The 27,683-nt window shown below is 50.1% G+C and overlaps 10 protein-coding genes across 10 annotated transcripts; 5 read left to right on the top strand and 5 right to left on the bottom strand.

The window, feature by feature from the left end:
* Positions 1-391: 391 nt before the first annotated feature.
* Positions 392-1,674, top strand: KD926_006427 (uncharacterized protein; the record flags this gene model as incomplete). Its single annotated transcript, XM_053099411.1, has 2 exons — positions 392-553; positions 634-1,674. The coding sequence occupies 2 exons, from the start codon at positions 392-394 to the stop codon at positions 1,672-1,674; spliced, it is 1,203 nt and encodes a 400-aa protein (XP_052956862.1).
* Positions 1,675-2,431: 757 nt separating this feature from the next.
* KD926_006426 (sulfotransferase family protein) lies at positions 2,432-3,496 on the top strand (the record flags this gene model as incomplete). The annotated part of the gene is made up of 3 exons (XM_053099410.1): positions 2,432-2,549; positions 2,641-2,920; positions 3,037-3,496. 3 exons carry the CDS (start codon positions 2,432-2,434, stop codon positions 3,494-3,496), a joined length of 858 nt encoding a protein of 285 aa, XP_052956861.1.
* A 297-nt stretch (positions 3,497-3,793) lies between these two features.
* Positions 3,794-5,563, bottom strand: KD926_006425 (class I SAM-dependent methyltransferase; the record flags this gene model as incomplete). Its single annotated transcript, XM_053099408.1, has 10 exons — positions 3,794-4,036; positions 4,097-4,482; positions 4,543-4,568; positions 4,620-4,738; positions 4,791-4,826; positions 4,890-4,934; positions 5,103-5,109; positions 5,159-5,212; positions 5,293-5,327; positions 5,408-5,563. The coding sequence occupies 10 exons, from the start codon at positions 5,561-5,563 to the stop codon at positions 3,794-3,796; spliced, it is 1,107 nt and encodes a 368-aa protein (XP_052956860.1).
* A 4,192-nt stretch (positions 5,564-9,755) lies between these two features.
* On the top strand, positions 9,756-12,690 carry KD926_006424 (uncharacterized protein; the record flags this gene model as incomplete). Its single annotated transcript, XM_053099407.1, has 4 exons — positions 9,756-11,461; positions 11,527-11,778; positions 11,833-11,946; positions 12,018-12,690. The coding sequence occupies 4 exons, from the start codon at positions 9,756-9,758 to the stop codon at positions 12,688-12,690; spliced, it is 2,745 nt and encodes a 914-aa protein (XP_052956859.1).
* A 714-nt stretch (positions 12,691-13,404) lies between these two features.
* KD926_006423 (RTA1 domain-containing protein) lies at positions 13,405-14,440 on the top strand (the record flags this gene model as incomplete). Its single annotated transcript, XM_053099406.1, has 3 exons — positions 13,405-13,573; positions 13,646-13,888; positions 13,962-14,440. The coding sequence occupies 3 exons, from the start codon at positions 13,405-13,407 to the stop codon at positions 14,438-14,440; spliced, it is 891 nt and encodes a 296-aa protein (XP_052956858.1).
* A 361-nt stretch (positions 14,441-14,801) lies between these two features.
* Positions 14,802-16,064, bottom strand: KD926_006422 (uncharacterized protein; the record flags this gene model as incomplete). Its single annotated transcript, XM_053099405.1, has 5 exons — positions 14,802-15,121; positions 15,172-15,236; positions 15,323-15,696; positions 15,757-15,827; positions 15,881-16,064. 5 exons carry the CDS (start codon positions 16,062-16,064, stop codon positions 14,802-14,804), a joined length of 1,014 nt encoding a protein of 337 aa, XP_052956857.1.
* Positions 16,065-17,027: 963 nt separating this feature from the next.
* On the bottom strand, positions 17,028-17,827 carry KD926_006421 (alpha/beta hydrolase; the record flags this gene model as incomplete). The annotated part of the gene is made up of 2 exons (XM_053099404.1): positions 17,028-17,366; positions 17,435-17,827. 2 exons carry the CDS (start codon positions 17,825-17,827, stop codon positions 17,028-17,030), a joined length of 732 nt encoding a protein of 243 aa, XP_052956856.1.
* Positions 17,828-18,842: 1,015 nt separating this feature from the next.
* On the bottom strand, positions 18,843-19,220 carry KD926_006420 (uncharacterized protein; the record flags this gene model as incomplete). The annotated part of the gene is made up of 1 exon (XM_053099403.1): positions 18,843-19,220. One exon carries the CDS (start codon positions 19,218-19,220, stop codon positions 18,843-18,845), a length of 378 nt encoding a protein of 125 aa, XP_052956855.1.
* Positions 19,221-19,903: 683 nt separating this feature from the next.
* KD926_006419 (EXPERA domain-containing protein) lies at positions 19,904-20,827 on the top strand (the record flags this gene model as incomplete). Its single annotated transcript, XM_053099402.1, has 4 exons — positions 19,904-20,135; positions 20,191-20,354; positions 20,423-20,657; positions 20,742-20,827. The coding sequence occupies 4 exons, from the start codon at positions 19,904-19,906 to the stop codon at positions 20,825-20,827; spliced, it is 717 nt and encodes a 238-aa protein (XP_052956854.1).
* Positions 20,828-21,295: 468 nt separating this feature from the next.
* KD926_006418 (cytochrome P450) lies at positions 21,296-25,732 on the bottom strand (the record flags this gene model as incomplete). The annotated part of the gene is made up of 6 exons (XM_053099401.1): positions 21,296-21,747; positions 21,821-22,669; positions 22,744-22,926; positions 22,983-23,772; positions 24,423-25,378; positions 25,444-25,732. The coding sequence occupies 6 exons, from the start codon at positions 25,730-25,732 to the stop codon at positions 21,296-21,298; spliced, it is 3,519 nt and encodes a 1,172-aa protein (XP_052956853.1).
* Positions 25,733-27,683: the final 1,951 nt, after the last annotated feature.

Genomic DNA, 27,683 nt, shown 5'->3' with positions numbered 1-27,683 from the left:
TACTCGAGCTTGTTGTGTTACTGTATGTCATTATTACTTCCAGTGAACCCTTATCTAGATCCATAATAGGCAGTCCAAATCCACAGATTCACGGAAACGTTGGCTGCACGTCCCATTGTTCGTGAAGATGGCCGCCTGATAGCTACCTACAAGATGATGTAGAAATGTAGTCATCTACCGCGGAATTTTCCTCTCACTCGCCGGAAGGAATCATGAATCGCACTTGCTTCACCTCACTTCTCAGACTGGCGAAGTCCACCCAGACAGTCGACGCTCACATTCACAAAAGCTTCCATACCATGTCTGTTGCTAGGACCATGCTTATCATGCACCTTACCCTTCGCATTCATATCCGATCTAGTCCCTACTGCATCACCTTCCAGCCTTCACCATGCCACCTCTTAACGAACGATACGATCTCGCCGGCATCCTCCCACTATTTACCTACCTCCATGACATAGACGATGCCATCCACCTGGCCCGGACCTGCAGGGCGGTTTACACCGTGTTTGACGAATACTACACTCGAGCTTGGATCTTTCGCTGTATTATCGTATGTTTACTCTTCCTCTCTCTCTTGCTTTCTCTTGCTGTTTTCACACATTCGATCACCTCCAAACTAATCCCGTCCAGAGAAACGCCTCCCACCACGAACAAGACGCCCGTCTCTCCGGCATCCAAATCCTCCGCGACACCTTCCACTGGGGCCGCATCCCCGCCGACGCCTACCTCCTCCGCAAAGACTTCCTCAACGGCTTCGACTTCGAACTCGATGCCGAGAACATTTTCGCGATCGTCTGTCGCTGGCACGCCCTCCGCACGTTGTTTACGTTGTACTGCGACAAAGCCATCCACCGGATGTACACCACAGGATGGAAAACTTTCTGGGATCAGGACTCGCTCGTCAAGGAGGGTTGTCTCGGCGATACAGATCCGTTACCGAGGTCGCCATCGACGACGGCAGGATCTCAGCGCAAGATTATTCGCATCTCACACGATCAGCGCCGTCGTGGGTACCGTCGTTTCTACAAAGCCTTGATATCGCACTGGTGCGCCCTCGAGCATTTCTACCTCTCCCGTGTCTTCGTCTACCCGGACGACCTGGAGCGAAACGCATTTAATAATCTCGCGTCCATGAAATGGCGATATAACCCGCACCGCCGGCTGTCTGATAAATTGGACATTCTCGAAGTCACGGACTTTATCTGGGAGTTTCTGCCTAGGAAGGTCTTCGATAGCGAGTCCCCGGATGCGTGGAACCCCGACGATCCCACGTATCTGGTCGAGCGCATGTATCTGCTTCGTCCGCCGCAGATCATCCAGTTCGTGGATCTGGCGCTTCGCGTGACGCCAAGGCCGTTGCCGAATCGGATCGCCTTGTTCGATGACTTGATTACGGAGTATCATCGCTTTGATGGGCTGAGTGAAGGGCTTGAGGCGGAGAGATACTGTTTGATGGATTTGGAAGACGAGGTCGCGCATTATATTTACCGGTCTGGTGTGAGGGGGAAGGAGTTGGCGTTTGTGGAGGAGAATAGTAGGGAGGCCGTCACCGCTTGGTATCGGTATCGCGGGCAGGCGTGGTGGTTGGATTCGAGAGGATGGATTCTGTTTCGGGCGGAGGGGCCGAGAATGTTGATGACGAGGATGTTGGAGTCTATCGATGTCAATTAGTACAGGTACGGTAGATTTGTGGTCTTGTTTGGTTGTTTTTGTCTCGGCGTTTGAGCTAGGCGTGCTGGTGGTTATTGAGCGTTGCTTTTCTTGTGGTTGTTGTATGGCACTTAAAAAGTCTCTAGATCGTTGATTGTGTGCAGTATTGCATACTGGCCAGGAATTAATATATCGCAGGAATGAAAGTTAATGTGACAATCCAGGCAAAATGGCGTAGGTAGAATCCAAGAAAGCAAAGGTCACAGATATGAAGATTATTCTATCAGCGAGAGACTATATGTTTCCGTGATACTAAGTCGCATCCAGACACGAAACACCCACCCCTACTATAGACGTAAACTCCAGGCTTAAACCATCAGCCAACCAGTAACATATCTCGCAAATATTCGTCGGTCGACTCGTCGAAAACAGAGCCCAAAAATAGATTGCATCGTTTGCAGCACACAACGACCCGATCCGGCAAGTCAATGGAAAGGGATGAACAGGACCGCAAGGGATGACCGATGGAAGCCTTTATTCATATAAACGAGCGACTAGAACAATGGAAATCCAGCGCTCATTGATCGCCCTTACGTTCCAGCCTTATTGGCATTTGGAGTGCATTTGTTTATTGTGTGGGTGGTATATGTCGCTTATAGAGGGCGTTTGTCGCTCTTCATTTCGTTCCGGGTATATTTTTGTACCTAGGTATATTACCGAGTTGATTAGGTGATCGACAACTAAGACTGGATTGGATCGGATTTGATCGATTGAAAGAATGTCCATCCAAGTCGGTCCCCGGACCTTTCATGTCACGGATATCGATCGCGAAAAATGCACTCGCGTCGTGCCCATGCGCGTCTTGTCATTCGGCCTCTTTCGGACCGGAACTGACTGTACGTTCTTCCTTCTTTGCATACCAGCTCTCTTGGCACTCAACATCCTTCAAATCATGAATTGGCACTGATGCATCATCAACTTCTACAGCATTAACCGAAGCCCTCCGCACCCTAGGCTATCATGAAGCATACCACGGATATCAGCTAATGCTCAGTAACCCGCGCGACGGGGAGATGTGGATGCGGGCGTTGCGGGCGAAATACGACGGCATCGGAAAGCCGTTTCAACGAGAAGACTGGGATAAGTTGTTGGGTCATTGCCAAGCCGTTTGTGATGTTCCGGCGCTTTGCTTCGCCGAGGAGTTGATTCAGGCGTATCCCGAGGCGAAGGTCATTTTGACGGTGAGGGATCCCGTGGAGTGGTATGAGTGAGTTTTTCTTTTCGTCCTTTACCTTGCCTTGGTTGTTTGCTTGTTTGTCCTCTCTTGATGGTAATATGGCTGGGGCATTTGGTGGTAGGATGAAGCGAGTAACGGATTCTCAGATCTATTCTTGAGATCACAACTGTCTGCGAACGTCACCCTGCTCTGTACATCTTCCTTCCGCTTCTCTCAGCCATCGACGCCCTCTGTCGAAGTCGCTTCCGCTGGGTCTTGCCTGTGATCAGCCGCTCCGGGCGCGAGATCCTCCGCGACCGGTTAAAAGAAGACGGTCCGCGCATCTACGAGGAACATTATAAGAAGATCGAGGCGCTGGTGCCGCCTGAGCGATTGCTGCATTATCATGTGCGCGAGGGCTGGGATCCGCTGTGTGCGTTCTTGGAGCAGCCGGTTCCTGACGTGGAGATTCCGCGGGGGAATACGAAACGGGAACTCAGGCTGAGGGTGCAGGGGTGGATGGTGTTTGATTTGAAGGAGTGTGCGGTGAAGGTGGTCTCCGTGGTGGCGTTGGGGTGGTTGGGGTGGGGGGTTTATAAGGCTGGGGTGAGGGTGGTTGGGAGATGAATCTATCTCTGGCTGGATGGATGGTGTGTATAGCTTTTGAGGTGAAGGGTCGGGTGATTTAAGGTTTGTATATGAATCCTATTGTTTCTGTCAATTTAATAAGAATAAATACAACGAAGATGCCCATGATTAACAACATCGGCAGACACATGCAAGGCTAAATCAAAGGCAAAACGGCACAAAAAAAGATACCCGGGATATAGGTCCATTCATTAAAGGATCAATAGATGGAATTCATTTCATTAAAAGGTGTCGTTGGCGTGTGTGGTTGGTTGGTGACGGCTGTCAGACGAACTGTCAGGGCGTCTCCGCCGGTCGCTGTCCATACACAATGTGCACGTTGGAGTACAGATGGTTTGACAGGTCGCGCAGTTCGTTTCGCATGCCGGCTACCAGCGCCTCGATCTCCGGTCGCTGCCAGCCTAGCACTCGCGTGAACAGCGCGTAGCAGTACGGGCCCAGCGCCTCGAACATGTTGACTTGATGGTACCGGCCGATTTCCTTGAGCTTGGGGTTTTTGGGCCAAGGGCTTTGAGGGACCTATACGATGTTAGGTTGCGGTCTATTGGCGTAGGGAAACCGAGAAAGAGGAGGAAGTACCTTATACACATCCTCGTGGACGTTGATAAACCCCGCCTTCTCCATCATTTCCTTCCAGTGCACCACCGTCGTCATATCCTTCCCGTACAGCTTCGATGCTGCGTGCATGTTCTTTACGCCCTCGAGCAGACACGGCGCCTTCAGGTGCGTGTCGTCGTCCGAATATGTGTTGACTTCCAACGAGGCGATCTCGAAGTATCCGTTCGGGCGCAGGCTCTCAAACGCCTGTCGGAACAGCCGGTCGTGGTCGCCGATGCAGCCTTCCAGTTCGCGACCGTGGATGTAGTCGAAGTGCTGGCTGTAGGACCAGTCCTGTTCGAAGTCGTCGACTTCAAAGCGACAGTTGGGCGGGATCCAGGATGGTTGGATGGGACTTAGGTCATTTCCTGCGGGTGGTCAATAACTTGTCATAGAATGATGGCACGAGTAAAGCCGAGGTGATGTACCAATTACTTCCGAGTCGGGGTGTTCACTGCGTCTGTCAATATGGCTATCCCTAAGGGTGGGAAGGGTTGTGACTTACTCGGCAAAGTCGATCGCCCATATCCCCGTGCCGGTGCCTATGTCCAACACACGTCTGGGGTTTTTGATGGGCGCACGACCTAGCTCTCCTTTCAGTAGCATGCGATAGATATGATGGCTCTGGATCATATTAGTATCCACACGGATCTTCATGGATGCACGAACGACGTACCAAATCCAACCGATCCTGCTCTTGTTCATCATTCGGCTGGACAATAAATCATGTTAACCACAACTCCACTTGAAACCTAGACAAACACCGAAAACATACCAAAAGGTACACTCCCTCATGATAGGAATGGTATCGGCGTCCGTTCTGCGAGAAAGTAGGGTCTTAGCATTCCCGTGACCTGGGCGTGACTTGTCCTCTGCAAGCGCTCATGTGACATGCGATCAGATCGGAGCAGATCGGATGAGATCAGATGTATCACATCGTGGAGCGTGGCAGAGTATGACAGGAAAACGGAAAGGTAATAGTAGATACCTCATATCTGTCTACCGGTCAGTATTGAATTGGGAGTTCGGTTAAAATTGACTTACTGGTAATTCATCGCGCTGGACGTGATACTTGTCGTGTAGCTGGCATCGCCGAGACTGTCGCCAGTATTAGTTCGTCCATTTTGCTCATTCCCAGGATTTCTGAAGACAGGAAACGAGGTGAAAAATAGACTTACGAGCCGGCATAGACGGAATCGCCATCGGTCAGGTCCTACAGTTTGAACGCATAAACAAAATAACCCATTTTGGACATTGACGGGGGTATTTAGTGGGGAAGAAAGAAAGACTAACTTCAGGTTCGATATAAGCGGGACCATGTTGTTCCTGGGATGGCTGGCGCGTGACCTCGACCGATCTGTGTTCTTCTTCTTCCTCTTCTTGCGGTTCGTCTTCTTCGTGGTGTGGTTGCTGTGGTGGTTGCGGTTTTTCGTGCTCGTCGGCGGTCATGGTGATGAATTGATGATGTGATCCTTGTCGAATGCGAAATCCGGGGAAAAGCAGAGGCGGGGAGAAATGAAAGGGAAAGGGGAGGCCAAAGTCAAAATAATTAAAAAGTCAATTGGAGAATGGGGGACCCCGGAACAACAACCAAATGGTTAGTTCCGATCAATAGTGGGAATGCACGATGGTATCACTAGGAATTGGATATTAAAATCCAAAAAAGGGGGGGGGGGGGGGAGGGAGAGAGGCGAAAAGGAGGGAAAGCAGAGACAAAAAAGAACCTGGACGGGCAAACGGCAGGGGGATGGAATTATATTAATTAACTCAGCTTGAGCCAAAAGGAAAAAGGTCAAAGCAACAGGAGGAGAAAAAAATCCTGCAGAACTGCAGCGCAAGAGCAAAGCAACGAAACCAAGAAAGGCGCAACTGCGGGCTGACCGTTTTCTCAGAAGATGAGGAATTCCGATGAACAAATAACGAGAGAAGCAGCGAACAGGCCCACTACCGGCCTGCTAGTGCCGGCTTTCTATCGAATGCCTCGTTTAGGCGGACGCAGCTGCGGATGCCGCGGGCGTTGATCGCTCCTGGTTGGGGGCTCGACAGGCACCGGTGGCGTTAGTCTTTGCTCTAGCAGTGCTGTGGATTGGCCGATCCTTCCGTCCTGATTCTGTGGGCTTTTTTATTCCTCGTCTTTTGTATCGTTTCCTCGGATTGACCTTGGGGGTGCTTTGTTCGGAACTTCGTGTCTGGTATGGACCACCACGGATAGAGCCATGTTCATCCATACTCCGTCCGGTGCACCGTGTACGGCTATGGCCCTCGGGGAGGATCCTCCACTACCCGCTGTCAACAACTCAATTCAAGATGCTGCCCACGTCACGGCCCGGCAAGGATCTGAGCGAGAACAAGAAAAGAGACGGGACGAGACCCCTGAGATCATAGCGCCGCAAAAAAACATTTTACGTACTTCCTACTATTATAGTAAGAGAAAAAAAAGCGGAGGATCCGTGCCGATGCATCCTTCCTGTCCATGTGGCAGTGGGGGGAGGGGTTGATTTTTTCGTGCCTACTAGTACTGTTGCGACTTTCTTCAGGGATTTTTGTGGTTTAGTCTGATTTCCCAAGAGATTTGCGGTGGATGATGTGCCTATCATATGAACGTGGTGGACGACCGCCGAGGGTCTCCCTCGCCTGTAGCCTTGTTTACACTTGCCAGGAGCAGAGCAATTACAGTGTACTTCCATTCACTTGTTGCATGCCAATGTAGTAAACCAATTAATTTAGTTCACTGTCAACGTCAATCCGTCCAGGATCCGCCATGGATTTGAGGAACTTCCCGGAACAGGCAACGGACAGCAAAGGAATCTGATCAGGTGAACCGAACTGGCCCGTTTGTCGACTGCACGGACCTTTTTTTTTGCGTCCAAAGGTACAGCGCCAGGGTGCCAATCAAATTGGTCTGCCGCGCGGAGTGTCTCGGGCACGTTGCAGCGGTCAAAGGTACCTGCACGACTACTCCGGTACGGACAGCGGAGTAGTATATCAATTATCAAATCTCAGGAATTTAAGAAGTCCACCAGGATCGGCCGCGTCGGCTATGACGGACGGCAGTGGACTGGGCAGCCCGGGCTAAGCCTGCTAGAAATGGGCTCGTCCTGTTCGAGCCTTCGCTGCGGGTCTGGCTTTCCCTCCTTGTTCGGATGTAGCTCGGCGCGACGACGAGCGACTTGCGACCGGGCGTTTTACCTGCACGGAGTGAGGAACGGACAGAGAATATTCAATAATATCAATAATCATAATCACTCCGGTGTAAATGGCGACGGGTAAGGCTACGGAAACCAGGGCTTCCGTAGGTGCGTGGCGGGATATGGGCGCTATACTGGGGTCTACTATAGTTGTACGATAGTGTCATAAGATGGACGGCGGGATATAACTCGCAGTGATTATATTTATACGCTCAACATGTTTTGATCGTGGCCTCAAGCAGGTTTAACAAAGACATCGCTAGTGCTTATGCGTCCAGGGATTCAACGGCTATCGAGACTCGTCCCGTGCAGGGGTTTGCCCTACTTTAACTCCCAGCGTCGGTCAGTGCTGAGTACTCCGTACATGACTACGTGAAGACTGTAGAATGCAGTCAATCAATCAGACTCGAGTCTCAACGCGGAAATAATATCCAAGCGACTCCAGGCCAACAAAAAAAATCGCAGGTGATACATCAACTTCGCACAACACCTGAACATCCAGAAGCAGGAAAAGACCACGAAACCCCCACTTCCGAGCTTCCACGCCTTTCCAGAACCTCGACAAGATCGAACAACAACGTGGACGGAAGAGGAAGGTCGATAGGACCCACTGCCGACCGTGAATTTTGGATTTTGGATTGTGGACTTTGGCCTGAGCAGGCGACGCCATGTGTGCGACTCGTTCCGTCTTATTTCCACCCGCCGGACTCCACTCGCTAGACTGCAATTGTCGATCTTGACGAATGATCGGTGAATGACGTGTTGGTCTGGATCATACTCTGTTGTAGGAAGGCTGTATATGAAATATGAAGGTCGGCATAGAGGAAGCAGAAAGAGAACTGGGATTGAAGGCATTTACCGCATCAGGTAGGAGGCTTTCTGGAATGACTCGCTCCCTCGCAGTATACAGACTATTTCCACCGAGGGATCAAGTCCAGGAGAAGAACAACCGCCTCCACCGAACACGGGCCGCCAATCAGCGGGAAATCCCTCGGTCGGAGCGCAGCGTCGAGCCAAATTGAAGTCTTTCGAGGCCCCCGGAGGAAATCCGACCCGCAGAAACCGGATTGCTGACCGCTACATTGATTGATGGTTGATGATTGATGATTGATGATTGATAACCAACACTCGTCCTTATCGCTGGTTGACATGCAGCAGATCGGTATGCTCTGCCACCTAATCTATGCTCGACAACGTGCATCCAGCTCAATCTCGCATTCGGTTTCCCTCTGGGACATCTCACTGGCCTGAGATGTGGTTTACGACCCGACTAATAGTATTCAAGGTGCTGGATCAAGACAGAGAAGTTGAATCACAAACAAATCGGGGCTAATGTGACTGAGTACCCCGACCGACATGAGAAATTGTCCAATAAAGAGACTCGGTGCCAGTCAATAGGATATAACAGGTATCTAGACTGGCATGACAGCAAACATGGACTCCCTTACCCAGACATATCCCGAGGCAAGAAACCTCAGCCCACGACAGGACCTACAAGGCTACGTGACATACACCGTAAATATGAAAGCGAATAGGTAATTGGAGTCACTCAACTATGCACCATCCCGGTCAGATTATCTATTCAAAGTCTCTCATAGGCCGACGGGGCTTGAGGGTCTCATGTACGAAGCAAACATTTCGGGTATTGGCTCAGGTAAGTGACAGAAACAGTAGACTGAGCGAGTAATTCAAAGGGGTACAGGGCTCTACATCCATCCTGCACTCGTACAGTAGTTGACTAAATTCATCGGGGAGTGAGGTCTGAAGAGTCTCTTCTCTCCTAGCTATACTCCACTAACACTAGGCTAACCCCGATCGGCACGAAGAAGTGTCTGAGGAACCGGCCACAGCGCCAGGAACCAAAGCTTGTTCTCTCTCCATTTCGAACCATGGCTATGCAGGAGAATGTCCGAGTCCATGTAAAACACAAAGTATGAGACCTCAGATTCTCAGGAACCAGGCTCATACTCAACCACCAAGGAAAAGCATCCATTTACCCGGGTTAACCGACACAACAGCACATTCGACCGAAAATAAATGAACCAGTTACCTAAACCAATTCATCTCTAACATTCTGCAAATACCAATGTCTCAAATCCCCGCATGAGTAAGCCCGGCGATCATAAGATGTGACCCTGAATGCAATCGCGCGGAAGGAATTTCTCCGCCTCGTTAGGGTTTATGGCCTTGTTTGTCTGCAACAAATTAAGTATCTCCTGTCGATCACCCGGTTGATTTCCTCTGCTCCGTCGGTAAAATACTCAAAGTGATATGCCATGATTCTGATCCCTGCAAAGATGATGCAACGTTTCTTCTTTGCGTCTGTTGTCCTGCGGGGTCTGTTGCATACATATATCAGGGGATCTGCTCGGTCTGAGCGATTGATCGTGTTCGCGGTACTGCGTTGATAACGGCGTCTCAATTCTGCCATCGAGATACGAGGCATACGAACCATGCATCTTCTTCACTCGTTGTTCGCCACGGGCATCGGGCTCCGCCTAGTCGCTCTCGTAGCAGGACATACCGATTTCTCGACGGAGCAGTTCACCGGGACGTTAGACGGCACGTCCGGAGTTCTGCGCTCCTTAAAACCGAAGGGTACGTCGGAGACATTCGACTTCTCGCCGGCCGACGTCTTCGATAAGCGCAATGGGAACGGCAACTATCACACCGGCGACTTGACGCTTCGGTACCGCGTCGGAGACTCCGGGGCCTGGACGGATGTCGACACGGCGACGGATCGAGGAGCGTTGAACAGCAAGAAATCGACTTCAAACTCGTCTCCTAGCGCGGTGATCGCGTCTTCGGATCTTGGAGGTATCGTCAATGCGTCTCTGGCGGACGACCTGTCCATCACGCGCTCTTGGGTCGAGTATAAAGGTGACCTGGCGTTGAATTTCACCGTCACGAACAAGAACTCCAAGTCGATTGAGCTGGGCAGTTTGGGGTTCCCCATCGAGTGGAATACGATTTTCTATGAGCGCACGGGGGAAGAAACGAGACAAACGTGCGTTCTGGTGGATCCGTACATCGGTTTAGATGCCGGTTATGTGCAGGTTACGCGACTGCTGGGCGCAGGGCCGCATTTGGTGATTACGCCGCTGGGCGAGACCAAGTTCGAGGCGTGGCGCTTTCTGCCGGAAACTGGCGAAAGCAAGCTTGCGTATCAGAGCCAGGTGTTTGAAGGAAACTACGAGTGGCAGGTCTATTCGAAGGCATGGGCGGAGAAGGAGTGGGATGGGGTCACGCCGTGGAATAAGCCGACTTCGTTGACCCTGAAGCCTGGACAGACCGTCTCATACGGATTGAGGTTTAGTGTCGTCGAGTCGGTGGAGAAGATCGAGGACAAGGTCGCGTCGCTGGGGCTTCCGGTGGCTCAGGGCGTGCCGGGGTATATCTTGCCGAGGGATTTGGATGGGAAGTTATTCATCCGCACGAATGAGACGGTTGAGAATATTGATGTGTCACCGGGCGGTTTGACGGTGAAACAACTTGATGATGTGAACGACGAGTGGAAGGCCTTCAGTGTCACTCCCCAGGAGGACGCCTTCGGTCGAACCAGGATCGAACTGAAATACGGTAGTGGCCTCACCCACAGTCTACACTTTTATGTCACGGACACGGGCCCCAAGTCGTTATCGAAACTCGGAAACTATCTGACTGAAACCCAATGGTTCGACGGGACCGACCCATTCGGTCGATCCCCGTCGATCATCACCTACGATCATTCCGCCGACGCTCCAGTCCTTCAGGATAACCGAGTCTGGATCGCCGGCCTGAGCGACGAAGGCGGCGCCGGAGCGTTCGTCACCGCGGCCATGAAGCAGATCGCACAGCCCGTGGCCAAGGAGATTGCGAAACTCGAGACCTTCGTGAACGAAACCGTCTGGGCCCGACTGCAGTTGACCAGCGGCGAGAACAAGTACGGCGTGCGAAAGAGTTTGTTCTACTACGATACAGAAGCGATGCCGGACTTCAAATATGATTCGGACATCTACTGGCAGGGAGCCTGGGATAAAGAAGGCGCGAATCTCCTGGATAGAGCGTATAACTACGTGCATGTTACGTGTCTCTACTGGGCACTGTATCGCGCCGGACGGTCGTCCAGTGTGTTGGAACGACAGAGTGCGCAGTGGTATTTGGAACAGGCATACGAGACGTGCGTTCATTCCTCCTTTTCAATTCAACCTACAATTCACGGGGCGAAAGAACTAACAAGGGCAGAATCCGCTTCGTCTACGGCACGCACAAGGATGGAAGCAGAAACACCTGGTATAATGACCTTGGATTAATGGGCGAAACGGTCTGGAAGCTGGTCCTGGACGACCTGAAGCTGGAGAATTACACCACCGAAGCCGATACCCTCGAAGGAATCTTCAAACCACGGGCCCAGGAATGGACTACCCAGGAGGATCCGTTCGGCAGCGAACAGGCCTGGGACTGCACCGGCCAAGAGGGTGTCTACCTGTGGACTAAGTATGGTTTCTTCTCTCGCGTTTCTCAGATAGCTTCTTCTAACCACAGAGATAGATACTTTGGATTCACCGAAACGGCGCAGAAAACCATCCAATCGATCCACGGGTTCATGCCCACCGTTGCGCACTGGGGGTGGAACGGCAACGCCCGACGATACTGGGACTTCGGGTATATACTACCCTCCCTTCTTTTCCTTTTCTTTTGGATCTACGGTTTACAGCAAGCTAACTCCCTTCCAGAACAGCCGGTAAAATCGATCGTATCGAACGACAAATCCACCACTACGGATCCAGTCTCAACGCCCTCCCCATCCTCGATAACTACCATTCTTCAAGCAACCCAACCTCCGATCTCAGTCTCTATGACCTCCGTATTGGCTACGGCGGCAACCAAGGCCCAATGACCAATATCCATCAGGACGGTTTTGGGTCTATGTCGTTCCACTCGTTCCCCGAGACGTTGGACTGGGACCCGTACTCGGGCGATTACGGATCCGGATTCGTTGGACATGTTCTCGGCGCCGCGACGTATGTGCTCAAGCATCCGACTTTCGGTTGGTTGAGTTACGGCGGAAATGTGGTTTCGACGGAGAACGGGCAGGTGGTGGTTGAGCCGAAGGATTCGGTTAGACAGAGGATTTATGTGGTTGATGCTGGTTTGTGGGTTGGTCTGGATTCTGGGGCGATTACTCAAGTCTCCGTGAATCTTGGTAAGAAGACGGTTGTTCTGGATATCGAGAAGGGAGTGGAGGGGATTGAGACGGTGGATGTGGAGAGGGTGTTAGTCAAGTATTCGGTCACCAAGGGCATTATTGATTCGGAGGTCAAGTTAACGAAGGGCGCGAAGGATGGAAAGTATGGTCAGGAGGTGAATTTCGCGGAGGGCAAGGCTAGCTTGACTTTTGCTTGGTGAGCATGTATTTGGACCGCGATGTTATTCATAATGTTAGTGTTGTCGGATTAATGGACAAATTAGTATTGCTCAGTAGCTTTCGCATAATCAACTGGAGAGATTCCAGAGTGAGAGCTAATTGAAATTTCCCTCCTCTTCTCTTGAAGATGAATCACATCAGGAACCGCGCACAAGCATCAGAGCGCACAGCAGTCTTGATGGAAATTAATCGGATATGTCCCGGTCTGTGGCAAACATTTTCAGTGTAGTCGGTCGCCCTCCGCATTCCGGATCTTGAGACAAGGAAAACTCTGTCTAATTAAGATGCCTAGATTGCAAGATCGCGGGGAAGGTCTCCGATAACGTGTTGCCTAGAATCTCTCGAGGCCCGGGGGCTGTGATTAATTTATAGAAATAGAAATAGCCTCCGTGCCGATACGGATACGACTCTCCGGACTCGAATACGGACACGTGCGGGTCCAGCCGAAGCGGGTCAACGTCGCTTAACCGTCTATACTCCAATGAGAACATATAAAAGCTGGACATAGTGGAGATAACAAGTTTTTCCCCGGTCACGGACACGAACACGAACACGGATACTGCCTCCCAGGATAGTGGCGTCTCCCCGATGTGGAGTTGAATCGTAGCAAGCCTGGGTTCGTGACACTCATATAAGGCTGGATTAGTCCCCTTTTCTTGGGGCTCATTCTGGAAATTTAAATCCAACGAGTCAACATGGGATCCGGCCACGGAGAGATCGACTTCAAACTCTACCGGTATACGCCATCGTTGGCGGCCGCGATTCTGTTCATCGTCCTCTTCGTCCTGATCACGGCATACCATCTGTACCAGGTCATTCGGGCGAAATCCTGGTATTTTCTGATATTCGTTGTCGGCGGTGTTTGTAAGCTCTCCCTGCCTTTTGCATCTTCTTTTGGTTGCCTACAGACTTAACTAACGCTCAATGCTCTTTTAGTTCAAATCATTGGATACATCTGTCGCGTCCTCGCTCACTCCGATAAAGAGAATGTCCCGATATACGCCATTCAAACGCTTATGATCCTGCTCGCTCCACCGCTCTACGCTGCCTCGATCTATATGACTCTCGGTCGACTTATTCGCTATTTGAACGCCGAACACCTTAGTCTGGTGCCGGTGAAATGGCTGACTCGGATTTTCGTGACGGGCGACGTCCTCTCCTTCTTGATGCAAGCATCCGGTATGGCCTTCCTTCTTCTCCATATACTTCAAGTCAAATATAGCATAGACTAACATGTCTCAAACCGATTCAGGAGGTGGAATCATGGCCTCCGGCACCATCTCCGCCATGAACACCGGCGAACACGTCACCGTCGGCGGTCTCTGCGTGCAACTAGTCTTCTTCGGCGTCTTCGTCATCGCATCTATCATCTTCCACCTGCGGATTCGAAAATCGCCCACCTCTGTCTCCCTCGCCGCTCCTCCTTCCGCCTCGCGCATGCCCTGGAACGACGCCACCTGGACGGGCACGATGTGGGGTCTTTATACATCGAGCGTGCTGATTCTAATTCGGTCCATTTTCCGGCTTATTGAGTATGCGCAGGGCAATGATGGGTATTTGATCAGTCATGAGGCTTTCATGTATGTTTTTGATGCGATGTTGATGTTCTTTGCGATGATTGCTTTGAGTATTTGGCATCCGAGCAAGGTGTTGAAGGATGGGAAGAAGAAGAAGCTTGAGGAGGGGGGAGAGGAGGGTGAAGGGAGAGAGTTGAGGGAGGTGGATTCTTGATTTGATCTTTCATTGGGCTTGTGGTGAGGAGTTTGGTATTTGGTTCTCGGGTTGGCTTTGTTCTAGATCGTCATGTTTGTAGATCGTCTCGTTGGGGATGTATATATGTTCATTATTTCTATGTAGATATGTTTAGAGCTGGAATAGGGTATGTCAGAGTTATTGGTCATATAGCTTTTGAGACTACTAGCTGCAGCTCTGGTCGAATTTTGGTTCAAAAATATCAATTATTGTCTGTGATTGTATTAACAACAAGCACTCACAACAACAGCACCAGATATAGACCCATCATGATGCAATACTCCAGAAATGCTTTAGCATCCTCTAGAAGTGTTCTATAACTCCCATAATCATACAGAATCTAAGAGGCCCCATCTGATCGAACCTCTGATCGAACACGTACTCCGGTTCCTGACTCCGTCTCCGCTTTTGTCAACGGATATTCATCATGCAAACGATCCTGGCTCCACGATGTATCTTGCACCGCCGCAGGCCGTTTCGCATGACTAGAAATCCGGCGCATTCTGTAATTCGGCCCCAGTGCTCCCTCCGAGTCCTTGCTGCTCCAATGCATGTCGCAGCATAATGTGCGAACTAGCGGTCGCAGAGTTGGGAGACAGGCGCAGATGATGCCCACGCAGGGCTCGACGAAGGTCCATGTTGCGGCTTCCATTACCGAGTCTGTTCTCGTTAGAGAGATTGGTTGGTTTGGGGGAACGCAAGAGACGTACAGGAAGTATCGTTGCTTTCGAAGATTTTGAGGGTAACGACGCGCATGATACTTGCGACGCAGACACTATTTTGATCAGTTAGCTTTGCACATCCAAATGATCCAGGGTAGTGGATTCAATGGTACGAGAGCAACAAAGCAAAGGAACATACAATCCACCAAGTAAAAAAATACCCAATATAGTCAACTTCTGCGACGTCCGTAACTGCAACTGCAGGACCATCGGGATGGGCATCATCAGAATCACGACATCAATGAGCAGATTGGAGATAGCATTGCCGAAGAAAAACTGTTTCGAATCGATACACGTCCCTGGCTGCGACTTATCCCAGTTCAACGAGATCGGTCGACATTGGAGCAGCACGGTTATGAAGACCGCGAGGCACCAGGTGCATACAAGACCCCCGACAATCCAGCTGGCGATTTGGAATTTGCGAACCGGAAAGATGCGTCGGTAGAGGAGGAGGATGGATATTTTGATGGATGGGACGAGGAGGGTGTACGATATCTCGTTGGCGAAGAAACACTGGTTTCTATGGTTAGCTACATGGAATGAGATACTTGTGATGTGGCGGGATGAGTTTACTTTCTGGAACATGATCTTTTCCTCCATGGTTAGGGTCGACAAATGTTTTCCAAGCCCGCCATCTCGGGCCCCTATCGCGGTCAGAATCCATACTCATTGTTCTTTGAGGGGGGTTTAGACACACAATAAACGGCCTCTCCCAGCATGCTGTACGCGATCACAATTGAGATACAAATGACATAGTCATCCCATCCCAAAGTCGACTTGGCCCATCGTGCAGCGACCCGAACAGCTACAATCACTGTTGAAAGGGCCACCAGGACCGAGGAGACATCGATGTACGTCTTTCCGCGGTCATTGGCAACCATGGTGACGATGCGATGTCGACAAGAACTTTTGCATTACCGGCCGAAGCCAGCACCAGCATGTAACATTGAAGGTGGGAAAAATGGAACCATTCTTAATAGTTCCTCTGTCAATTAAATTGAGCGACAACCCCACTGAAAACCCAAATCTTCGTCCTGCATGGGCTCATTGCCTCATCCTGGTCGTTTCTATTCTGTAGGCGATGACCCACCGATGAGATCCTGTCTGCGGGTGGGTTGGAACGTGAGGCGTGGACTCCGTGCCCTGGTCCGCCCTGGTGGTTTGATCGATTGACGATGGTTTACTCCGTGCTCCGTAGATTAACAGAGTTGTGGAGCGATATACCAATATCCGTTTGGGTGCTCTCGTTGGAGGAGCTGGGCTGTCGACTGTCGGTTCGCCCTCGATCTACTCCGTAGTTTTGTTTAGACTGTGGGGTGAAGGATCAGGGCTATTGAGGCATTTTTTAGTTCTGTGGTTTATTATTTAACAATCATTTAGCGCAGAAATGCTACCCGATCGCCTAATTATGTGTCACTTTCTGCACGGATTGCAGACAGAAAACGTTCCCATTTTTGAATGAATAACCTATATTGGAGGCTTGATGGCGGTAGGTTAATTCTCGGCCGGCGCCAGCGATCGACACACAATTTGTTTTGCACCCGCCGCCCAGGGGCTCATTGCTTCATCGCATTTCTGGCACGAAGGATCAGGATCGTAGCAGGTGGAACCGCTATTTCAACCACGGCCAACGATTGGTACATCTGCAATTGATGGATGTCCTAGTGTCGATTTGACTTTTCTAGCGACTCCTTAACAAAGTCAATGGCTCCTTTTTTAGTGGAGGCGGTTACATCGCTTCATTTCTGGTGCCGTTCGTTTAGCAGTGACAATTTATTAATATATTTGAATTTACACTGAACGGGCCTATTCCCCTGAACCATCCCTGCTGGTGCCTAGTCAATCTATTTTGACGCGATCCGGTGCACCAGCGCGGCTGTTTTGTCAGGCATACTGAGAAACGGGCTGTGGCTGGCATCTAGTTTCTCGACGTTCATTTCCACGCCCGCTTTCTTTGCGTTAGAGATCATCAGCTCCTGGATCATGGGGATTAGCGCCGCATCCTTCTCACAAAGAATGTACGTCGACGGGATATCGCGGTACGCTTCGTGCGAGATGGGGTCGAATTGCGTGGACTTGGGATGTACAACGAGCCTACCCGCCCAGTGAGCTGCGTCTGCCGAGGGGAGGTCGTTGAAGAAGAAGGTAGCTGGATCGGGGACTCGTAGAAGGGCATTCTCTTCCTGGGAGCAGGTCAGCCTCTGTCCAGCTTCAATCCTTACAGTAGATTCGGTGAAAAGGAACCACGTACATCAATCGTAATAAAGGGCGGCAGCATCCCTCCAAACATACCTGCTAGACTCTTCCCGCTCGGGGGCACAAACGCAGTCATGTAGATCAGATGCTGGATCGGCAGACCGTGCAGAGCCTCGGTGCCCACCATTCCTCCGTACGAGTGCATGATTGCAACAACCCGCTTGCCCTGGTCGAGGAGGGTCTGCGCGGTGGCTCGGACCAGCGCGACATCGTCCGACAGGAACTTCGTCGGCGGGATAGCGTCATTGCAACTTGGGAGTCGAGGACAAACGACTTCATGGCTCAGCGCCTCTAGCGACTTGCAGAGTGGTGCGTAGAGCTCGGGATAATGCCAGGCGCCGTGGATCAGCAGGATAGTGGGCGGAGAATGAGATAGCGAGGACGACATTTTGAGGCGTTGATCGATTTAGTTTGGATATGGAATCGAACCCCTGTCTTTATTGATTATTGCAAGAACTGAGCTGCATCCATGAACCCTGTTCGATATGGGGCTGGGAATGAGTGCTATTTAATGCACTCTAAGATCTGGCTTTCGGGGCACGTCTGCCATTGACTGATGGTGCCAGACGGGTTACATTTGACCCACTTGGTTTCCTATGATGGTGGGGATTTGGTTCAGTTAGTGAGGGGTTGAATGTGTCTTCTATTCCGTATTTCTAGTCCGTTTATAATCCGTCAATGTCGTGAATCATTATTGGTTGTGTCGAGTGTAGGGATAATATTGACTTCGATGACGCCCTCGAATACGGAGATGGGAGAGTGAGGTGTTGCCGGGGTGGAATTCGAGCAATGACGCCGCGTCCGCATCGCGACTTATAAAGGGGGTGAACAGGCCTTTTTCATGTGAATTATACTTCTAGCTGACCCGAATAACTCGTGGGAATTCAGCCTGGGAAGTTTAAACCCGGTATACGGAGTCGGTCAAACTGCGAGTCTGGTTGATAGAAACAAGATATTCCTGGAAATTTCATACTAGGGAGTTGAACGGGCATCTGAGTATTTCCAGTTGGTCTCACGAGAAGAGAGTTCATTCGATACCATCAGACATTGCTCTGGTGCATGTTGGACCGTGGATGGCAGGCGAGGATGGGGAAATAATGATTGGGGGCCTTAGGCACCCTATGTCCCCTGGACGAGTGCGCTAGTCCCAATCTGGGAATAGGCGTAGACACGTGCCGATGACCTCCCCGCTAAGCCCAGAGTGGTTAGCCTCCATCCTCAGGCACCTTTGGTCATTCCCGGAGAACGAAGGCTTCAAGGCAGACATTCTCGACACCGTCGGGGAATTTCAGTGCCGACCCGCCATGAAGTTTCGCCTCCTTCACGTCGCCCTTACTTTGCTCTCCTTTCTTCTACTAGCACTGGGTGCGTTATGAATCCAAACCTTCCCAGTTCATATCCCTTCAACATGCCCTCTGGACGAACGGGTGGTTTTCGCTGACAGCCTGCCAGGTATCCTCCTCTACTCCAAACACTGGTCTGTCCCAGATCCAGATCCGGTCGCTTATTGCGCCGATTGCCTCAACTACGCCAGTCGCATCAATGACATGATCGTTCGTGTGCCTGATGTGCGCGGCAATAAGCAGTTCTTTCGATATGCCTGTGACTGGTCCTGTCGGAATCAGTTGCTGACGTCCGGCCGTTGTCCGAAGTACCGGAGGGGGTTTTTGGACCGCCCTGACAGGTATATGTTTGAGGTCGAGGATCCGCCTGAGGCATGCCGGGGCATCAGAGCTTGTCCGTGATTTTTCCGTTTCGGGGAGAGCTTTAGGGTCATTCATTCGCCGTGGTGTTTGGTTCTGGATAATTTTCCACTACATCTTCGTTATGATTTTGGATGGATTATATGATGCCGCGGCGGGCCCCAGTATAGTAACTGCCAGTACGGAATGCATATGCACTAGAATTTATAAGGAAGTTGGATTTGTCAGACACTATCTTTCTAGTTAGTGATATGACATGTCATGCTCTAGACCCCGATAGGCGAATAGACCAAAGCCCGTGTATCCCAGGCCAGAGGGGACCGCTGCGCCTCCATCGATGAACCATGTCCATTTGCTGCTAATATCCAATGTGAACAACCGCAATAGGGTCGATGACCATGATCCTCCCCATCCATGGAAACCCTTACCCCACAACTGCCTTGCTCAACAACCAATCCAGGCAACGATATTCTAAGCCTTCTCCATAGAACATCGAAAGAAGGGGCCAAGCTTAATGTGCCAAGATCTCGGCTTCGACTTTGCCGTCGAAACTACTCTGTACTCCGTACCTTATGGTCTGATCCGGTTCCTGCAGCGTTCCGATTACTCTCGGCTCCCGCGGACTCCATCCTTCCCTGCCCTAACTCGGATTACCATATTCGGCAAGATTCTATGGTATTTATATCTTGAAATCGACTTTGTGAAGAAATAATTATATCTAGCTCAGTTATATCTTGCTCGGGAAAACACAGTAAAACATCATGCCAGAAACAATCCGGTTCGACAACATGTCCAAGTCAGTTTCTCACGACTACTATCCCCTGGACCTGCCTCTCCCGAATTTTCTTCCGAACAAAGACTCGCCGTTTTCTTTAATCTTCCAGTTTGCCATCCTCTGGTTATCGGTCTTGGGCGCAGCTTTTATCACGATCCGATGCGTTCGTCCGACAGCGACTAAATCAGACCAACTGGCTTTTCTTTGGATGTGTTTGAGTAAGTGGTTCTGTTGGTTGCGCATGTCAAGCAAGTCTAACAGAAATGATGATAGCTGGCTGCATCCACTTCTTCTTCGAAGCATACTTCGTTATCAAAAATCCTAGCTTAGCCGGTTCAGGAACCCTCTTCGGCCAGCTATGGAAGGAATACTCTCTGTCTGACTCTCGCTATTTAACCTCCGACACTTTCCTGGTGTGCATGGAGGCTGTCACGGCCGTAAGATCTCCGACAGCCATTATCTCGCACATAGTGCATTGCATAGTATGAAACTAACAACTGATAAGGGAGCATGGGGTCCTCTATCCTTCCTCACTGCATACTTCATTCTCAAACAGCATCCTGCTCGCCACGCTTGCCAACTCATCCTCTCCACTGGCCAGATCTACGGTGACGTGCTGTACTATGCTACTAGCCTGCTGGATCTATATACGGAAGGTGTTTCGTATTGTCGGCCTGAGGGATATTATTTCTGGTTTTATTACTTTTTCATGAACTTTATCTGGATGGCTGTCGGGACTTGTAAGTTTTTTGTCTTATTCTTCTTAGATGTTGATTTTTGTTGTGCGGATTCGCGTATGGAACTGACGTCGTTTCACTGGATAGATTATGCGACGCAGAGTGTGAAGGCCATTACGAGGGCTTTTGTCAGAGTCGCACAGGCTGATGGTGACGAGAAGAAGAAACGCTAACAAGGTTTTGGGGCGTGACAGGTATTGCATGAAAGGGACTTGGGTGCAGAGGAAGCAGGGTAGTCTCTGATGTATGTCTAAGATAGACAATTCATTCCTTCGTGTGGAGATTTTACGGGAAGTGGACTCTGAGAACTTGATACACTACAGTGTGAAACAGTGGAAAAGGAAGATATTGCAAAAGGCAGGACTTGACATTAATATAATTATGTGATTTTCGAAGTGATTAAAGCCTCGCGCAACCATGCGATTGGTCAGCTAGAATACATTTTTGCCTAGTATGAGCAATAATAGAAATCGCGTCCGTACGGACGATGTCATAGAGCAAACATTCTTAATCTGATCCATCTGCAAACGTATAAATAAAATTCCATAAAAAGTTCCAAAAAAGTTCCAAAAAAGAAAGAAAAAGAAAGACCAAGTCCGGCAACCCAAAACCAAGGACATGGAGGGAAAGTAGAATCAAACTCAAGAGAAGGCTGTCTGAAAGCGACGACGCTCCTTGGAATGTGACCCGTTCTCTCGCTGAAGCTTCTTCTTAAACTCATCAGCCCTCTTAGGAGTCCTGGGAAACTTTTTGCTCACTTCTTCGTGGACAGCATCGTCGGTTGAAGAACGTTTGTCTCTGGGCGTGAATTTCAATTGATGGGCCGGGAACTGGAGGATGAATTTCTCCACTGGACCCGGGTTCCTGATTATGTTCTCTATACCGATGCGGTTTTCCTCTCGAGATCGGAGCTTGAAATCATACACGACCCAGCCGATGAGCATGCGGATCTCCATCGTAGCAAATTGTTGCGCAGGGCATCCGTATGGCCCGGTCAGGAAGGGGGCGAAGGCTTCCCCCTTGAGAACAAGATCCTTCCGAGTGGTCCAGCGCTCGGGAATGAATTCGTTCGGGGCGACAAAGTAGCGTGGATCTTTTTTGTGGGCCGTTAGCTTTACTTAATCGAGAATAAACGATAGGAAAATCCTGGAAAGAGATAAACTTACCACGATGCATGCTCCAGATTGGCGTAGACACGATCGTATTTCCTGGAATGAATCGCCCTGCGATAGTCACGCCTTCGGGAGGAGTCAACCGCTGAATCCCGCCGGGAATAACTGGATACAGCCGAACGGTCTCGTTGATACATGCGTTCAGATAAGACGCACTATCCTTGGTGTAATCGAGGTGAAGACCGGACCCGGTGGGTGGAAAACGACGGATCTCCTCATGCAGCAACTCTTGTTGTTTCGGATGCGTTGCGAGCAGCCACATCAAGGCCGAAAGGGTGTACGCGATGCTGTCGGTTCCGGTCGAAATAGCGAGATCTGCATCATCTAAAAGCGAATGACGGACGGAAGTATGACTCTTGTTCATAGCCTTCGCGTAGCTGAGAAGCGAAGAAAAGAGGTCTGCGCGTTGCTGACCTTGCTGACCTTGCTGTGAATTGGTCACGAGGCCCAGGTCAGCGATCGAAAAGGCAAAGGAATGCATGACAGGGGTAAAATAAGAAGAGCGTACCTTAAGCCGCTCGTCGACCAAATTGGCACAATCTTCGAACCAAGCAGCTCGTAAGTCTCGGATGACTGATATCTGCTTCAAGAGAGTAACCAGCCACGGAGCGCACTTGAACGATCCCACAAAGTCTTGTATGAAGCTTTCCTGCCTTAGAGACGAATGCATCTTCTGAGATTTGACCATGCCAAAAGAGTTACCCAGAGCCAGATCACTCATCACGTCGTAGGAGAAAAACCGGAGTAACTTGGTGATGTCGAACTTGGAATAGGATTTCGCTTTGAGGCACTCAATAAAAGTTTCGCAGTGCTTTCGAACGATGGCTTCGTAACCTTTGAGGCCTATCAATGGTTAGATTCAGTTGGGTTAGAGAAATTTCAATGTGTATCGAAGTCCAAGGCGAACAAATACTTACAATCTTTCTGATCTAGTGATTTCTCCCACATGGTTGTTCTCGCAGTTAACATTGGGTTTTCACGTGTAATATGTAATGTCCGTTCCATGGTGCATTCATATATTGGAGCCTTGACGAAAGGCGAACCAGGCCCATGGATCTGATGGAAGCCTTCAATGTTGTTGATGGAAACTTCTCTTGGGCCTAGGCGAAGATTAGTGCGAGCACTAGTTAGCTTGTATGAAGGAAGAATAGCTCACCGATGCGAACGAAATCACCATACCAACTATGATCAGCCCAGACAGACTTGAACGTAGGCCTTCGCCACATCACGGTGATGCGTGCCAGTAATGGGCCCGGAAACTTGTGCAACGGGTGAAGGAAGAGGCGGTAGAACAAAGTGCTCAACAGGATCCCGGAAACATACAAGGCGCAGAGCTTGGAGAATAAGATGAGAGACCATCCCTGGAAGTTGAATAACAACAACATGGACACGATTGCAATGGCACCGAATGTCACGGCAATCTTGGGCGAGGAACGATCCCATTCTCCACGCCTGAAAATAACCAAATGTGTCACCACACCCGCTAGAAGACTTGTTAAACGTACTGGATAAATGACCATGAGAATCAAAGGGGCGAGAGCTTTACTGAGAAATGTGATCAACAGATAGAAGGGGAACGGAAGTGTCTGCAGATATTCATCAAGTCCAAGAAAGGCGGAGTGGAGAGATCGAATGTAGTCAAGGAAGGACAGATGAAGGTCTTCAAGAAACTCCGGACGTCCGAAAGCATTGACGAACTGATGATATCCTTCAAACTCGAGAGACGGGAACGAATCGGCGAAACTGGGAGGGGGAATGGTCTCGGAAGCTCCGATTGTGAGAGGGGGTTCACGAAAGAGTTCGTGGAGAGACCGGACAAGGGGATCAATAGCTTCCTGAGCATGGGCTTGGAGAATGTGGAGAATATAATCCAGCTTCGATATGATCTCCTTGATGTGGGAATGAACATACTGTTGAAACTGCATGGATGGCATTTGTACTGGACTCTGTCGACCTGTTGAGTCGAGAGAGTGTGAGAGAGGGTATGGGATGGGAAATGCAAATCAAAGCAACTTTGATTTCTGGGATCGAGATCTGGATTAAATGGCCCCAGACTAGGCTTTAAATAATAATGGGACTTTCCGTGAAGAGCTGGTCTTTACTGCTGGATTTACCGGAAGTCTCAGGTAAACGCCGCATCTTTGCTGACAGGCTGATGGTATTGGACAAGGCTGTTAGTCTGTGGCATCATTCTTTACAGATCTATAGGAAAACTCCGTTTAGGAGCCTACTCCCTTCCCCTCTGTTGTATGACAGGGTGTGTAAGGCAGCTGAGGAGCTATTCTCCCAAAATATTCTTTGTTGCTCACTAATATCGCTGGCGTAGACTGACTGCTAAATAACATGCTCAAGCTCGAGACATTCGCCACATTTAGTTTGCTGAGGTGGTGATAGAGAAAAAAGAAACTACTAGATAAAACCTCCCGTCATGGATATAACGAGACGTCAATATCCGCAATGGCCACAATATCCACATGAGGACGCCGAACAAGCCGTAAAATCTTCATCTGACTCACCATCCGAAGAGAAACCATCACATCGGTCATCGCCAGAATTAGCGACATAGGTGGCCTCATGGCCGTCTGACCAAACGCACCTTGAGCCCGTCGGGGATCACGTGGTTGACGCTGGGCGTGACCTCTCGCAACTCCAACGCATCTCCGCATTCCTCATGCACAATCTCAAAGCGTCCATCCGGCTGCCCATGGGCAAAGGAGATAAGCTGCACAAGCAGTGAGTGAAATCGACAGAGAGCCTTTGACTCCCTTTTTTCCCATGCCTGGACAGCAGATTGGAGGTCTTGAATCCGGATATCGTCGAATCGGCCGCGCTCGTGGAATGCGAGCAGAAAATTCGGTGTCTGTGAGACCCAAAGACGAGGGAGTATTTCCGCCATGATATCATCATCCTTGCGCATGCAAGATCGGGTCTTGAGGTCGAAGATCGCTGATTGAGGTACATCATGTCCGCCATCCTGGATTTGGAGCGATTCAGTATCCTCGGGTTGATGCGAACTGACCGTAGCTTGTCCCAGAAGCGAAATAATAGCGGATTCTTGGGGCCCAGGAACACCATCTGGATCACTGCAACGATCACGAAAATAGCCGTCTGCTTCGAAGCGTACCAAACATTCCACATCGCCGAATCGATATTTGATTACGCGTTGATGAGATTCAGAGCCCCTGACATCCCTGTCCCATGTGGTATAGGCCTCCGGAAATGTGTGACCGAACCCACGCATATCCGGAATGATTTCAGTAGGGGAGTTTTCGTGACGAAGGAAGAAAACTGTGGACCCAACCACCTCAACAAGGATTCTGAACTTCATGTCAGGGTTGCGGACGAAACGAAGAAGGTTCCCTAGGGTTCTTGAGCAGGCCACAACGTGAACTGAATTCATATCGAAGGTAGGCTCCTGTTTCAGGACCGCTTCCATAGCAGGCTGAAGGGGGTGCGAGGAATAGCGCGCGGCATTTTGATCACGAAAGTATGCCCCGCTGTCTTCTGATAGCTGGCAGGGCTTCTCCAGAGGAGTCCAAGCTGGCGGACAACCTATTTTCATTGCTCAGTCGCCTAACTATAGAATGTAGTATCGTGAAAGAAAGTCTGTATCTTACCTGGCACGAGAATGGTCGGCCTCGCTCTATTAAGCCAGTTGTATGATGCCACCGTTCTGCATCCTGTGATACATGGAGCTCCATCGTTGGCGTTATCATAATTCTCATTCAACTGTTCTTTGCCGATTTGGGCGATCAGGGCACCCAACGAAGGCTCGCGTGGAGCAGGTAGATTGATTTTTGTTCCGCTCGAGCCACGGAGACGACCTCTGGCCCAAGAGGAGGAGTAGGATGGTCTATCGCCGTGGCGGCGAGATGGAGGAAAACTGCGCTTTTGGCCGGAAGACATTATGAAATCGATGTCAGGATGAAGAAAAACGAAGCTGAACATTCATGTTGAGCAAGGACGGGGGTAAGACTTTTGTCTTTATGTGAGCCCCCGCTGCGGCGCAGCGTTTGCCAAGTGAATGACAACACCACAAAAAATGCTTCATTGGGTGGAAAAGGCGAGGCATACTCACCAGGGTTGGTTCCAGGGCCTAGCCTTGTTTTTCACGGAATTTGCCTGGTTCTAGGCACCAGATCATTGCTTCTATCTTTGTTACTTCTCTCAACTTTCCACCCTCCATCTTCAAACATACTATCTTTCCCAAACCGTCAACATACCCCACGATAAGAATCCACACGACGCTCTTAGCTGGCATTTCGAAATGAGTCAGTGTAGAAAGACCAGACTTGCGAGGCTCTTCTCACTTGTTGTCTCTGGAAAGCGCAATGTGACCGATGAGGAGGGTTCAACATTACTCCTGGAAGCGATCCAAGAAGAAAACAACCGTGCCTCCTGCGTTGAGCGGATCATTGCGAGCCCCTCAGCACGCAGCGCGATACACGCTGCCATACGGCTCAACGTCAGCACCAGCTTTATTAATCAATTTACCTCTAAGTTTGTTATATACTTGGCCGACCCCACCGTCAAGCAGTTGTGCAACGGTCGATTCCTGCAGGAGCTCTTGATGATCATCGTTGATCCACGGACTCTGTGGGATGCGTTCTTGCAAGGCTTTCTGTCCAGGCAACTAGACCCCATCTCTGTTCTCGCATTTTCATGGATCCTGGAAGAGCTGCTGTCTTTTCCATCTGCTACATTGAGCCACATAAACATCATTGACGATGCTCAAAAGGTCGTCGCTGATGGCTCACTGTTGCAGTCTTCTTCGAGTAAAACGCGGAGCCACGGGTACAAGATCAAGCACTATCTTGAAATGCGATCTACAGGAGGGTTAGAGATACAAAACGCCCATTTCTCCCCTGGTGGTCGTCATGACAATGACTTTGCGGACTTTCGTAAGATCGCCATATACCCTACAGCAGACGAGTTTTTATCCGAAGCGAAGCCCTTTTATCGGCGCGCTGAGGAGCTCGATGAAGTCGCGTCCGAAAACCGTCTGGTCGCTCATCTCGACAATCAATTTCGCCTTCTTCGCGAGGACATGTTGTATGAGATAAGAGAAGAGTTCCAGGTTGCTCGAGGCAGAAAGAAGGGCCGACGGGCACCTCTACTATCTGATCTGTCACTCCAACAGATCCAATATGGCGACAACAAGCGTCTTCGACCATGCACGTTAGGAATATCTTGCAACTCAGGACTCGAAGCTCTCACTGGTAAAGAGCCGACCGAGAGGAAGAAATTCCTTAAAGACAATAAAAACTACCTTCGCCATCAAGCCTTTGGATGCCTGATTCGTGGCGTGGAAATAGTTTCGTTCTGCGTACTAGACCGGGACATCGATATGCTCTGCAAATCTCCTCCCTTGATCTCATTACGAATTCTTGGAGACGAAGCCCTGTCGAAAACATTGTTGCACCTTCAGCTTTATAACGACCTTGGCTTTTTCTTGGTTGATGCACCAGTCTTTGCTTACGAACCAATCCTACGATGCCTCCAGGACAAGATGGAATTATCGCTGGCCAAAGAGCTTCTCGAATACAAACAGGGCGACGCAGTTCCAGTCTCTAAGGTCATGTCATCTGTAGTTGTTCAGAGCATACGTGAGATGGGAACCGATGCTGGTAATATTCAAGGACTATTGAACACTCCAAAATCGGTTAATCTGGATTCTGCTCAGTTGGAGTCGTTTCTTTCTGGTCTGACGCAAACAGTCAGTCTAATCCAAGGCCCACCAGGTAAGCCTCTATACTAGTGTCTCATTAACAGGTATGGTTAAAGTACTGATCGCATGCTCAGGGACTGGAAAATCGTTCGTTGGCGCCCTTCTTGCCAAGGCCTTCCGCAGTTACAG

This window comes from Aspergillus affinis, assembly GCF_023601865.1.
Source record: "Aspergillus affinis strain CMG 70 chromosome Unknown NODE_33_length_288726_cov_88_254756, whole genome shotgun sequence".
NCBI classification, from domain to species: domain Eukaryota; kingdom Fungi; phylum Ascomycota; class Eurotiomycetes; order Eurotiales; family Aspergillaceae; genus Aspergillus; species Aspergillus affinis.
Note: the sequence above shows the minus strand (reverse complement) of the source record. Positions and strands in the feature narration are given on the sequence as shown.